General features: G+C 37.7%; 1 protein-coding gene and 1 pseudogene across 4 annotated transcripts; both read left to right on the top strand.

The window, feature by feature from the left end:
• The first annotated feature begins 2,400 nt into the window (after nt 1–2,400).
• On the top strand, nt 2,401–8,552 carry LOC103724165 (myosin-binding protein 1-like). 4 transcript variants are annotated; one of them, XM_039114235.1, is made up of 5 exons: nt 2,401–2,512; nt 2,695–2,892; nt 3,702–4,982; nt 5,073–6,633; nt 8,072–8,552. In XM_039114235.1, the coding sequence occupies exons 3-4, from the start codon at nt 3,806–3,808 to the stop codon at nt 6,608–6,610; spliced, it is 2,715 nt and encodes a 904-aa protein (XP_038970163.1). In that variant the 5' UTR covers nt 2,401–2,512; nt 2,695–2,892; nt 3,702–3,805; the 3' UTR covers nt 6,611–6,633; nt 8,072–8,552. The 4 variants fall into 4 exon arrangements, with proteins under 4 accessions (XP_038970163.1, XP_017702390.2, XP_008813559.2 ...); XM_026800397.2 differs by lacking the exon at nt 2,401–2,512 and having other exon boundaries at nt 2,603–2,892; nt 5,073–6,287; nt 6,318–6,633; XM_017846901.3 differs by lacking the exon at nt 2,401–2,512 and having other exon boundaries at nt 2,588–2,892; nt 5,076–6,633.
• A 763-nt stretch (nt 8,553–9,315) lies between these two features.
• Nucleotides 9,316–13,555, top strand: LOC103724164 (annotated as a pseudogene).
• Nucleotides 13,556–14,448: the final 893 nt, after the last annotated feature.

Genomic DNA, 14,448 nt, shown 5'->3' with positions numbered 1-14,448 from the left:
GGGAATCATATTCCCATGGGAATACAACTTTTCCATCTCTCTCCTTTGAAAATTCCAACCAAACAAGAGGCATCTCACTACTTTTCCGTTGACCACACTTTTCCCCCTTCTTTTCCTGCGAACCAAACGAGCCCTAAGTGTAAGTGAAATAAACATTGACCTCATGGAGGCTTTTATAATTTACTCTTTTTTTTTCAATTCCGGTCCAACCTTGGACTCGAACCTACTCCGGAGCCGAATTGGACTAATTTCTCAAAGCTTGTCCAACACAAAGATGAAAGAGATATAGAGAGAGGTATAGAGAACATAGGGGAAAGGAGAGAGAGAAGAGTCTGAGAGAGAGAGAGAGATTATGGAGGAGATGGATGGGGAGAGATAGAGGGAAAGAGTTGAAAGAGAGAGAAAGGAAGCACAGGGAGCGAGCAAAGAGAGAAGGGACAAGTACGTCTATTTTGTGTTCAAACTGAACCTACTATCAAGATCGATAGGCTGAGGCTAGATTGGAGCCCTAAAAGATTTTTGATAGAGGACTATTCAATAAAAAATTTAGGCACACTTCTATTAGAGGCAAATATAAAAATTATAAAAAATATTTTATTAAAATTAGAAAAATTTATTTGTATTTGGATAGTACTAGAATTTTATGGACTTTAGGATTAGACTTTTACTAGGGTTTTATGTTATCTATATAGATCCAATACTATGTTAATCGAGAAGATAGATTGCATTATTGAGATTCGGTAGTACAGAATGTCCAGTTGCTCTCTCCATCTCTACCTTCTCCTCCTCTTCTCTCTCTCCTCTTTCTTCCTTCTGTCTTGCATCGGTTGGTATCAGAGCTTGTTCTATCCTTCATTAAATTAGCATCAGAGCTTGTTCTGTCTTGTGCCAATTTTTGAGCTTGAATTTCAGGTTCAACTCTAACCCAATTTTTCTTTATTCAAGCTAAAAGTCCACTCCAAAGCTCGCTCGACCCCATTTCAACCCTAATCTCAACTAAAACATGGGTCCTGTTTTAACGCTAGGTAGTCACCTATACAGTAGAATTTATACCTTATTTTAAATACTGAATATATATAAATCACTTTCTTTGAAATAAAAGTTAATTGTAGAATTTATTTTATCATATATCTTAAGAATCGTAGTTTATATAATATTAACCAAGATTTAAAAATCTTCATTTTTCTTTTTTTTGTCTAAAATCTTGTTCTACTTGAGATGAATGAAGATTCAACATGAAAACCCTTTTAGTTGGTTCATATCTTCGTAATTAAAAATCTTGATGAGTTGATGAACATTCCATGGTGCTTTAAAATAACTATATTTGTTGTTGAGCTGTAGGGATGTAAATGCCACATATAGTTCTGCTTAAGTCAACATGTGACTATTTTTAATAAGTACATTATTGTTGGTTTAGTTATTGCTTTGTACATTTAAAGAAAAAAGAAAGTACTATATCTAAGCCTTGCTGTATTTACAAGTTATCCAATTATACAAATGCAACAAGCAAGATTTTTCAGATATCCTTTGCACATCCTGAAGACATCAATGTTTATGAGCATTTTTAATAACAAAACCTATTCTATAGTAATGCACAAATCAAGAGAAAAAAAACAGTCTATTAAATGGCTTTGAAATATTTAAACCATTTGAATTCAAATTTCTATATAATAAATTATGTTTATTATATACAACCGAGTTTTTTTGAATAAACTATAATTTTTTTTCTAACATTTATATTTATTATGTTTGCACTTAATAGCTTATAAAGTCTATACTTATGTTACTAGTAAAATCGTTTAGCTTATATAAAAAATCAAAATTAATTTTATAGAGAGAAGGATGCACACAATGTTATATTGCTTATGGTTATTTTAATCATTTCAAAATTATTTCTAACTTGATATTTGGATTTTATTTATGATTCACAGTTTGATTAACGATTCGGTTAAATTATGGGTCAAGAGGTTGGAGGAAAATAAATCTCTTGAGTTAAATATAGATTTTTTAAACTATTATGCAGGTGTAATTTATTTCTATTCTTAGGAGAGTTTTTATAATTTTTATTTTAATGAAGATATACAGCCGAGTTTGTCAGCTATCAAAAGCACGGGGTCAAACGCAAATCTTTAAGCCCACCTGTACTTCACTCAAGTCCATAGTAGAAAATAAAGCTTTCGCCGCCCAGCCGACCAGATCCGAGAGAGTCAACCAGTTCCTTCAATGCACCCACGAATGGCAACCCACGAAGCCTTTACAATTCTCATAAACTTCAATCGGACGGTCCTGATCGACGTTTTAAAGGAACGTTTGCTTCGGTCAAAAACAACGGTTGGGGACTCAGGTTCAACGGTATCTCGAAGTCTCTGTCAACAAACCCATCCGTAGATCCTTTCCTTCTCCCACTCCCGATTGCCACTATTTCTCTTTCCCTTTCTCAATCTAATCTTTCCCGAATCAACAGCTTTTCTCCCATTCTCCTTCCCCCAATCTGCACCATGTGGTAGATGAGGTAATCTTTTTCTAAGAAAACTCCAGGAAAAAAGTTCTGTGTTTTTCCTTTTTTTTTTTTGGGAATTTTAGCTGGAAAATGGCATTTTCTCTACTTTTTTGTCTTCTTATTGGTGGGGAGCTTGTCACGGTTTGCTTTTATTTTGTGGCCTTTCGGTTTGCCATCGCTACTTGGGATTCCAGCCGACTTTTGGCTGGCGACGTCAGCTTGTTGGAACAATTATTTATTAGGAGAGGGTGGAGATCTGGGGAGGGCAGGGGAAAAGCTCCTACCTTTCGGTTGCTTCTGTCTTTCTGCTGTCCTCAGAACCCATCTGGCCATCTCGGATCGATCGCTTCTCTTTGTTTGTTCGCCGGCTTAATTTGGGAGGAATTCACAAGGTGTGGATTGTTGCTCTTTCTCTATGTGTTTGTTTCGATTGGTTTCTTAAACTGGTTTGGCCTAGCTGATTTGCTTCTTATATTCTTTTCTTATTAGCTGTTATATTGATTCTGTCTTTTGTTGAATTAGTTTTGCTTTGATTGGTTTGATTGAATCTAGGATATATGTTTTCTTGCTTTGTTGAATTAGTTTTGCTTTGATTGGTTTGATTGAATCTAGGATGTATGTTTTCTTGCTTTCAGTCTGCTATGGTTGAAATATTGGAACTTCTCAGCAGGTAGATATTGAATTGCTCTTCCTTTTATTTGTCTTGAATTGGGTTTGAAAAATTTGGATCTCATCTAGGTTTTTTTTTGTTCGTTCAGTATTATTTTTATCTTTTTATGTTATTGGGATTTGAGTTGATAAGAGATTACCAGAAGGCATGCTTTTTCTTGTGGTCTCACCTGTTCGCTTGTAAATTTTTCTGGTCCTTGCAATGGTCTATTGAAGGTCAAACTTTTGATAGGATAGACGTTGTATTTGCTTTAGAGCTTTATTTAGATGGTTGTTAGCTTATTGCTAACATTTTGATTCTTATATTGTTAACTTTTTGGCTTGGGCTTTCTTTCTTTCTTTTTTTTAAATGAAATATGGAGGAGGTGAGGAACTTCCCCCATGCTTTACTAAAGAAAATTTACAAGGCTTGGGTTTTCTATTTCATTGATTGAAGAGTACCAAAAACTTCGTTAAAAAAATAATATTCTGATTCTTCATATTTTATTGAATCTGACTTGAGCTTGTTGATGTTTTCCATATTGAATCTCAGCTGGGATATTTGGTTTCATCAGCCTGGAAGTAAAGGGTTTGATAATTTCTCATCCTGGGTGATCGGCACGCATTCCACTTAACGGTCTTGCATATACTCTAGGAATGGCTGCAGGAACTCCTATTTCTGAATGGAGAAATTCTCGGCGTTTCTCGTCTGTTTTATCTTCTGCTGTGTTTGAATGGTTGTTAATGCTTCTATTGTTCCTTGGTGCATTATATTCCTACCTGGTGACAAAATTTGCTCGTCTTTGCAAATTGCAAAGACCGTGTCTTTTATGCTCAAGGCTGGATCATGTCCTGGGCAACGAGAAACCAAGTTTTTATTGGGATTTAATTTGCAAGGCCCATAAATCAGAAATCTCTTCATTGGCTTTCTGTCATGTTCATCAAAAGCTTGCTAATGTCTATGACATGTGCGAAGGCTGCCTCCTTACATTTTCCATGGAGAAGAAATCTATCCCTGAGACATACAGATCATTGGTGGGTAAACTTGAGGTGGCTCTTGATGATAGTGAAGACGTTGATCTGAAATTTCCTGCGGTTATCAATGGCAGTTGTCTGCAGGATGGACTTCATGGAGATGATGTGGTTAAAGTTCCTTTGCTGAAGAAGGATCCGGTGTCATTCATGAGGACTTGTTCATGCTGTTCTAAGCCTTTCAAAAATAAACCACATGCTGTCAGTTTGCTTCAAAAGAAATCCACTGGAGTTGACTCTGCTGAAGTTGGCATTTCTTTGTTAAATTCCACAGAACACAATGGTCTCCATCATGAAGATACAGGAGAGAAGTCTTTGGGGCCAACAACAACATATCATTTGGGGAATCAACGTTTTGATCGGCTGTCCCACATTGGATACAGTGAACTTAAGGTTAACTCTGATTCAGAGTCAGAAGTCCCATCCTCAGATGATGAAGATGGAAATACACTGGTTCATGGAACTGAGGAACTTAAGCAAGATTTTCAGCCTCGATCTCCACAACCAGAGGCTGTCACCATTATCTCCAACAGTTTATCTGCCACTATTTCAGATGATGCAGCTGTAGAAAAGTTGATTCATCCTGCTCCTGTCATGCACGAGCCTTCTGATTCCATTCCTGAGAAGAAACTCCATGTAGGTGGTTCTCATGACATATCATCTTTGGCATCTTCTATTGCTGCTGGGCCTGGTTTGGAGGAAGTAAAGTGGAGCCGAGTTGAAATGAGCGCCGATCCTCCATTATCCAAAATCACACCTCAAGATTCTCAATTAGTTCCTTCAGAAGTTTCAAACGTGGAAGGTGAGTCAATGTCTGTCTTAACCTGGATTCGTTTTTGCTCCAAGCTTCTTTTACTTGACCCTTCTCTAAATAATCTTCTCTTTCTACCAGAAGTTTTGGGAACTCATGATGATGTGCACATCTCTGCTACTTCTATTGGAGGAGTTTCCAAGGATTTTAGTCCAACTGAGATAAATTTGAAGACAAACCAAATTATGAGTGACCCTGGTCCATCTGTGAACACTCATATGGATCTAAATGATGCCTACAAACTTGCTGTTGGCAATAAGGGCAACTTGACATCTTCCAACTTTGCAGAAGTAATTACGGGGAGGGATTCTTCTAAAGTTCTTGAAGATCTGAAATTACTTATATCACAGATATCTGCCTCTAAGGGGCTTGAGACCCCATGGAGTGATATGAGTCCAAGTCCCAGAGTATATGGACAAGGTGATGGACCTGTGTTGCAGAACATTACTAAAAGGCTGTCTATTGAAAGAAATGAATCAGGTTTGGAGTCTCTAGATGGAAGTATTGTTAGTGAAGTGGAAGGAGAAAGCACAGTTGATCGACTGAAGCGGCAGATTGAGTTGGATAGGAAGTCCATAAGCCTTTTATACAAGGAGCTAGAAGAAGAAAGAAATGCTTCAGCAATTGCAGCAAATCAAGCAATGGCTATGATTACTAGGTTGCAGGAGGAGAAGGCAGCTATGCAGATGGAAGCTTTGCAGTACCAGAGAATGATGGAAGAGGAAACTGAGTACGACCAAGAAGCACTTCAAAAATCCAATGAGGCACTTGCTCAAAGGGATAAGGAAATACAAGATCTTGAAGCGGTGCTTGAAATATATATTAAGCAATTTGGAGATGGATCATTAGCAGACAGTAAACCAGAGAAGTCTGATGATTTAGAGTCAAGAGTGAATAATCCCACCAGCACAACTCTTGAAAAGGAGGCTGGTGCCTCCAGATGGAGTGGATCAGGTCCTTTGAAGGTTCCTTTGTTAGATTTTGAAGATGAAAAGGATTACATTTCTGATTGTTTGAAGAAGTTGGAGAAAAAGCTCCATCTCTTCTCCAATAATGGGGTTTACGTTAATCTTTCAAGTTTTGATGTAAAGGAAGATGAATATTCTGACAAAAGATGTGAGGATGTTCATAGAGAAAACTCTGAACAAAAAAATGCAGTTTTAGATCATGATGTTAAAAATGGTCAGTATTTGGAGAAGGCAGTGGGGTGTAATGATTTGGAACATCCTCACTCGAAAAATTTGTCTCCAGAAAGTAGTCAAACAGGAGGGAGTGTTTTGTCAGGTAAAAAGAAACCATCAAAATCCAACACAAGCACCCTTTTATCATCCAAAGGGGTTCAATCTACCACTCAACAAAATGGTGAGGATAATTCTGACAGTGATGGGCAGTACATCTCCATGGTTGATAAAGAGAGTGATTTAGCTACTCTTGAAAATGAAATTTCACATCTGAGTGAGAGGTTGGAGGCACTTGAAGCAGATCATACTTTTCTTGAACACACCATCAACTCACTTAGAAATGGAGATGACGGGGTACAGTTTGTTCTGGAGATAGCTTGCCACCTACGGGATTTACGGAGAATTGGGGTCACACGAAGAGAGCACACTTCAACTTGAGCTTACATGGTCTTGCCTATGAGGTAACTTTTTAAAACAAAACTTATTAAAATTCATATTTGTTTTACAAATTATGTAAAGCAGCTCTGAGGCTTTTAGTTTGAAATACCCTGGAAAATTTTAAAAGTTCAATTTATATTTGATGTTGAACTAGGAGGACATATTTTTGTTATGACATGTTGAGTTGTGTTTGGTTTGTCTATTTTTTAACCAAATAATGATAGGACTCATTTTTTTTGCAATAATCTTTCTGATTATCATTTTTCTGATCTCCAATCCTCACTTTCTATATTCTGAATAGACACAGTAACAATATCTTAGGAGACTGTTTGCTGTTTGAGAACAGGAACGAGTTGTGCTCAGTGTTTCTCCCAAGGTTCGCCGTACTGACCGTACCAATATACCGGTGCAGTCCGGTACTGGTACCGAACCAGTACCGTACCAAAAGTGCCACAGCGCGTGGCACTTAGTGCGTGGCTTTAGCCATGCGCTGTCTTCCGTGAAGAACACTCTGTACCAGTGCGAACCGGGTCGGTTTGCACCGGTACAGGTCATGAACCGATCAGTTCCGACTTAAATTGGGTTGGAACCGATTTTAATAGCCATACCGTACCGGTGCCTGTTGGTACCGGTACGCTACGGGCTGAACCGACCGGTACCAATCGGTTTGTAGACCATGGTTTCTCCTCAAGGTTTACGCTCTGGTCTGATCAATTATGGCAACATCTACTCATACTAGCATTGTGTATTGATGAAGGACTGCTGTGCCATAACATAATCTAATTTTCGACCAAGCATAATTTCATGCTCAAAATTGTTGCAGTGTTCTATCAACAGAAATACAGTCTCCCATCCCCCCTCCCCCTCCTTTTCCTTTTCTGCTCTACCAGTTTCATTATTGGTTTAAGAATCACTGAACAGCAATTTGAAACTATGATAGTCTTTTTTTATCCCAGTCTAGGGTGCACAGGTGACCTTGAGAATAGATCAGTGAGATGCTTTTCAGATGCCCATAAGTCTACATTTTCCAGAAGACCACCATCTGACCTCGTACTTCAAGTGAGCTACTACTTAGATGTATGATTTCATGTGAAATGTATAACATCAGAACTATTTCCAATGTTTTTGTGATGAATGTCCAATTTTGAATTCTTTATATGCATCTTTTGGTCGACCATCAGATCAGGAAAATTGTGTGTGTGTGTGTGTGCGCTTTTTATTTTTTTCTTGTTTCTTATTTCCTTTCCTCCAGTTATGACTTTAGACCAGTTATTAATTATGCATCAATCTTAGCTAGCTGTACCCTATTCTTTAAATTGGGATGTGATGCTATATGATGTAGTGTCATTTAATTATCCAAACATTGATTCCTATATTTTTGTGACTGTTCTCTTTGACTCTTTCTGTTAGCATATCTGAGCAATATGATTTGGACTAACGTAATGTAATTCACATTTTCAGATGTCAACTAGATATGAGCCCTGGATTTCAATTCCAACAACAAGCACGACAATTTGATTTGATTATTTGAGATAAGGTAGATATCTTTGGTGCTGTCCTATTGGGATTTGTAGGAATGGAGGATCCGCATAACATTGTACAGTATTATCAGTTTGAGTACTCTGAAGTATGGGCCAATGCTGGGAGTGATTTTTCCCTCTTTTATCCCCAGTTTATTTTTTCCTCCTACATATCTTGGCTTCGCAATTTTCTTTAATTTGTATTTTCCTTCTGTTAACTTGATTGATTCCAGAGTTAGTTTTCTTGATTGGTTTTTGAGATATGAGTGGCAAATTGTATAAACACTGATTTCTGTGTGTAACAACAATATTGTGTGTATTATAACAATTGGGTTAACTGCCCATCTGCTGACTTTTGTATATTGATCTATAGTTGGTTGCTTCAGCAGTTCTAGATATGAAAGTTGGACATTTATCAGAAAAAGTTTCCTGCTTCTATTGGTAAGGTCTTTGTTCTTGATAATTTCTGAAGCACCAGAATCCATTCTGATTCCTGGTTGAGGATCACTGAGATTGTTGTAGGTTTTGCAACTGGCGATCATTAAAATTGTTATGTGATGGAAGCCATGAAACATGAGGGCACGGCTCGGGGATAAGACTGCCTTCAAAACCTGCATGGATGAAATCTGTCATGCAGAGTCTGCCATCTGCCTTGCACCTCATTTTCATTACATTATCTGAGTGGAATAGGAACAATGATTTCGGAAGGTAATATGGGTGGCAGATATGGTGTCTGTATGACTTTGAGCAACTTAACTGATCCCTGGTTTGATGACCTGTAACAATCAGGGTTTTGCTTGAGCAAAAAATTAACTTGATCTCTTGTTTGAATGAGTATAATTTTTACTCCCCGACCTGGGTGAAGAAACAAGTATAATGAGTGCATGTACATGTATGAAAAACACGAACAAGTGTGTCGGGACATGTCAAAAGTGTATACAATTGATCTGGTGATTGTAAGTTAAATTAAGCAGAATTAAGGCTGTAATTGTTAAATAATGGTCCGATGAGAGGCAGGGAAATTTTTTTCATGCTTCTGTGTTAAGGAAGGCCATGTCCAGTTAGTGTCTGTGGAGGTAACCCTCAGGATATTCAAATATGGCCTCTATTCTTGGATATTGATGTAACTAAGCTTGAGTGCTACGATATTATTGGGTCAAAAGAAAAACAGGTGTTCAGAAACCCATGGCCATATCCAGCACTCCCAAAGGGAGATATTTAGATGTTATGGAGGTTGTAGTCTGTCTTGTGTTCTTGAAGGTGCTGGAAAATCATCGCAGTCGGTTTGACATGTTCAAGATGAGAATGTTATGTTATTTGATAGGGATGAAGCTTTATGACTGGAAAATACCAAGTGGATTCAACTCTGGTTTTCAGTTCACGAACCATCAACCTCAAGTAGGAGTTAAACCTGACGTTTTGAGCACTCCAGAATCCAACGATGGAACTGTCAAATGTGATTATTCTGATGAAGAGTCTCTTGTTCATCTTCCTCAGAGAAATCATGCCATGTAATGAGAGATTTAACCTTTTCTGTGGTTTTCTTGGTATCCTTGGCAGTTTTAGTAGGCGATGGTGATCATATTTATCAGTACTTGAGGATGTCCTCTCATATTGCTGGGATATGCAAAGCTTGCAAGGAATAATGGATTGGAGAGGGAACTGCAGACAATGTACAGACTTCAGTGAGTCATTGGAGAATTTGAAGTTCTTGGCTGATACAATCATAGAGAAGGGACACATGGACAGCAAAAAAAAGGTCTTTTCTGAGCGGACAGTTAGAGAAATTTCACAACACAGAGGCAAAATCGTGAGACTGTTGATATTTTAGGTGCTTCTCTTTGTTCTTATATCCTAGAAATCCTGTGATTGCTGTATGCAGAGAGTTTCTGAAAAAGAGCATGGCCTCTTGGAATGAACTTAAGATTCCCAGAAATTTCCACATTCCTCTGTTGAATGATACATACTTGCAAGAGAGCCATTTTTGGGCAAGGGAAAGCAAGGTTTTCTCAAGGTAAAGAGCACTTCCTAGGATCAATGGAGCTGACTAGACTTTCCATTTTCGATTTGATGAACTTGAACACCTTCGTTTAGAGGATGGCACAAAAATTTCGGAAGCCTTGTTTGCCTTGCCAACTCTTCTCCCTTATTTCCAGGTATAATTGGGTTTTTGTGTTTTGGAGTTCTGTTTAGCTTTTCTAATTGTTAAAATATTTATCAACACCTAGTTGGTTTAAAGCAGGAAAACAGTGCTGTGTCACAGCTTCTTCCTTCCCCAACAAAAAAACAGATTCTTGCATCAGGAGTTTTGTTTCTTAATTGGATTCAATACCAAATTGAAGGATACAACACAACCTGCACTTATCATCCAGGTGTGCCTTGCTGTGTGCATAAAGAAGCAGGTTTATAGCTTAATCCATCTTCCAAAAGTTGCTTACTTCTATGAAGCTGCTGAAACTTCTCATGGTTTTTACAGCCTAGATGGTTCATGCTGGTAAGCATATTTTGCCGAAGCTGATGAGTGATTGGAAATGATGGATGAACTAGGAGTATTATGTGCTATTTATTTTCTAGGTTCTGGTACTCTGTCAGATCAAGCCTGTCCCTTCATGTTGACATATATAATTCTTGGACATGATAAATAACATACTTTTTCAGGTGACCTGCTGCAGCAGTTCCTTTAGTAATTCTTAATAAGCTAGATAAGGGAGACTCCTGGGGTGATGATTTTGTATTGAATAGCATATTACAGGTCTGGCTTCATTAAGCATTAGATATAGACCATTTCATAAATTTGGATATTTGTGTGTGCACTTATGCTGATAGTATTCTACCATACTGAGAGGAATCCATTGGAAATTCTGCTGATGGCGCGCTTATAAGTGCCCTGGATTCTTTGGTTGCATCAATAATAAAACAAGGGGTTCTGATGATCAGGAAAATGCAAGTGCCAATTTCTCAACTCCCTGCAACGTCCGGAAACAGTATACTGACATTGATGTCCTTGATCTGCTGAAATTTACGTACAAGCTAGGTGCTCAATGACATGATGGTTTGATTTTTACACGGCTATCCTTGTTATTGGTAAGTGCCTAAAGATCTTCCATGTTCTAGGTTTCATGGCCACTTGACCTAATTGCTAACATGAGGCAATTAGGAAGTACAATCAGGTGAAGCTTTCCTTAGGATCTCAATGGGCTGTCACCTGAATAATCTCTGATCAATTTCGTTCCTGCTGTGCTTTTTGATATAGTCATGGGCTTTCTGCTAAAGGTTAAGGATGGCAAATTTGTTCTTGACAAAGCTTAGAAGTAGATGTGGAAGGTTTGTACACATTTAATTTCTTATTATTATCCATTGTTGTCAGCCATTTATTTTGAAACCGTCAACTCAAAGGTATGAGATAACACGGAATTACTCAGCTGAATTTCTCTGGTTATGTATTATTTCTTTTGACCTAAAAGGCATCCAAATCTCTGCAAGATATGCCACCAGCCTGTTTAATACATAATTTTGAACAAAGAAATCTCTCTTATTGTAAGATAATGTCCTCATGTGGATCTGGTCATGTCCCTTAGCTTAACTGCCCAAGCTAAAATTTGAAAATTCTTGATTATATTAGAAGGTGTTTGATGAGTGTTTTTTCCCATTCAATTTTGGGTTGCAGCAGTATCGGTCTTCTATTTCTCCTGGTTAGTCCATGCAAATTTTCATGGAAATTCATGGAATGTTTTCTTTCCATAATTCTGAGGCATTAAACCTTATCCTTGGCATAGTAGAGGCAGCACAACACACAATTACGGGCATCACTTGTTTGTGAAGCAGAAGCTCCTCCATTTTGTTGATGCATTTCATCAACACATCATGGATCACGTAAGTAATACCTTGCTGTGTAGTCTCTCGACTGTGGCCATGAAACTGACCCTGATTGATGAAGCAGGTATTCCACAGTGCATGGACCGAATTCTGAAGCGGCATGGCATCTGCGGGTTTCATTGATGAAGTCATAGAAGTTCATGTGGCCTATCTCTTGTCTATTCAGCTCCAATGCTTTGTGGCCCCGTATAAGCTGGTAAGATCTTCTCAATTTTACCATTGTTCTTGATGATGTCATTGTTGTATTCTATTTTTTCCTAATATATATAAGAATATTGCAACAACCTAGGACTTCACTTAAAAAGGCAAGCCAGAAGGTATTATTTGGGTTTCTTGATTTTGTATAAGTATCCAAGATCTACCCAATGAATAACCAATGTGCGACTAAACACACGCCCGCATAGGTGCTCACAAATATAGTATCAAGGAATCATATCTGGGATCTTTGCCAAAGTATATAATGTTCTGCCCAATTAAAAATTCCTTAATTCTTGTTAGTTTGTTTACCGAGAGCATTTTTCCTGATCTTATTACCAACTTCACTAAAAAAAATCATGCTTTAAGGAATTTCTTGCTACTTATACACTCATTTTATGAATTTTTTCCCTGACATTTCACAAATTATTCTGAAACTTCCCAGAATTTCTACTATTTAGTGAAATGTCTTCATTTTCTTTGTAGTCATGGAAGTTTTAATCCGCAGCATTTGTCTAAATTTTTACTCATTTTCTTGCCAAATTGTGAAATTGTGTCCTTAGTGAGTAACCCAAAAAATATGGAAATTTTACAATCAATTTTGAACTTGCTCCTACTATCTTTCAGAACAAATGTTGATGACCGGTGTTCTTTTGCTTACCTGCAGCGGGCAGCGGTTGCAAGTCAGATCAAGACCATTCTTGGCTCCTGCAATCAAGGCCATATGCGAGATGGAAGTAGATCGAATCGAGAAACTATTTGATGATAGGATTGCTTTTCTTTTGAGGGTATTTTCACCATTTATCTCTTCTTCTATTCTAATAAAAATTTGTTGATTTCCTTGAACTTTGATGGATATACCAGCAAACTAAGCTGCTAGCTGCTCTATAAATGCATGCAGATTCTGTATTCCAAGCTCAACATGGGGCAGTTTCCTCATCTGGCAATTACTTCTGATACTGGGAACTTGCTGGCAGTACCAACTTTGAGAGTAGTGCTAAGTTAGGAAAGACTTCTGCTTTTAGAAATGAGTGAAGTAGACATTCTCTGCATGTTAGTTCTTTCTTTTGTTCTCAGTTCTTTTGGCTGGGATCTTCTCAGCAGGAGCTGCTGATATCCCTCTATCTAATTTTATTGGGCCCTACTTAGCCAGCCTTCTGCATTTTTTTTTTGGAGGTCTGTTCATTGGTAATTAAGTGATATCAGCTCGGTCTTTTTTGTTTTTGGAAGAGCTGCCTTCTACTATACTTGTACATTCTTCTTCCTCTTTATGTATTCATTCATTTCTTTAATAAAATCAGGTGATTGGGGTTGTCTCCTGGCACCCTAATCTCCTTTTTTATCAAAAAAAAAAGTTCTTCCTTTCTTTTTCTTTTTTTCCTTTTTTTTTGTTGTTTTTTTGAATTCTTTGTTTCAATGTAGTGGCTATAGGATGCAGTGACTGCAAGTAAGTTGCTACACACGATGTAGGAATTGTTTAGTGGTCCAGCATTCAACAATGTGCGCTACCTTATCTACTGATGCTTTTTTTATTCTTGTGCCTAATACTGGGATATTCTTCTTTTAGGAAGCAATTGAAAGGGATTACATTTACACTCATTTGGATCATGAGAAGAATATCTCGAGAAGAATATCTCTTCATTAGAATAGTTTTTTTGAGAAGTTGACGTCTGGATATATAATACTTGGAAAAGTGGTTTTTTCATATTTGGTTGATAATAGAAAAGTGATGCATTCTAATATACTTTATATTTAATTGAACATCTATTTTTTTCGAAAAAATTGTGTAAAATATTTGTTAAAAAAAAATTCTATCCAAAAGCTTAAAAATAGTACTTTTGGATTAAAAAATTATCCCAACAATTTTTTTTCCAAAAAGTAATATGACTTAAAAACTATTAATTGTTGTAGGAACGAAAAGAAGACTCAATAATTGTATTTATAATTAGAGAAAAAAAAGTTCCAACACTTGCTAAATTAAATAAAAACATGACATTAGAAGAGTGGTTTTAGAAAGGTTCATGGAATGTAGAAATATGGTCTAATTGTGAGATACGGGGAGCCGACTTCAGCCCCGATCCTAATATGGGAGAAACCGGACAGAGGATCGCGATGGCGATCCTCTCCGGCTCCTTCGGGAACACTTGGGGCAAGGCGCCGCGGGCATCCCGCGGCACTCCCCCCCCCCCTCCGATCAAACCGCGGCCAATTACGGCCGCGGATCACGCTTGACTCGCGGCGGAGAGC

The sequence above is a fragment of the Phoenix dactylifera genome, chromosome 16, assembly GCF_009389715.1.
Source record: "Phoenix dactylifera cultivar Barhee BC4 chromosome 16, palm_55x_up_171113_PBpolish2nd_filt_p, whole genome shotgun sequence".
Classification (NCBI taxonomy): Eukaryota; Viridiplantae; Streptophyta; class Magnoliopsida; order Arecales; family Arecaceae; genus Phoenix; species Phoenix dactylifera.
This window is presented reverse-complemented; position numbering and strand designations above follow the sequence as displayed.

Bases quoted from the DNA above. Each gene is read 5' to 3' on its own strand.
- LOC103724165 (XM_039114235.1), top strand. From the start codon at position 3,806: ATGGCTGCAGGAACTCCTATTTCTGAATGGAGAAATTCTCGGCGTTTC. The intron at 4,983-5,072 runs GTGAGTCAATGT...TCTTTCTACCAG, and splicing joins AGAAGTTTCAAACGTGGAAG to AAGTTTTGGGAACTCATGAT.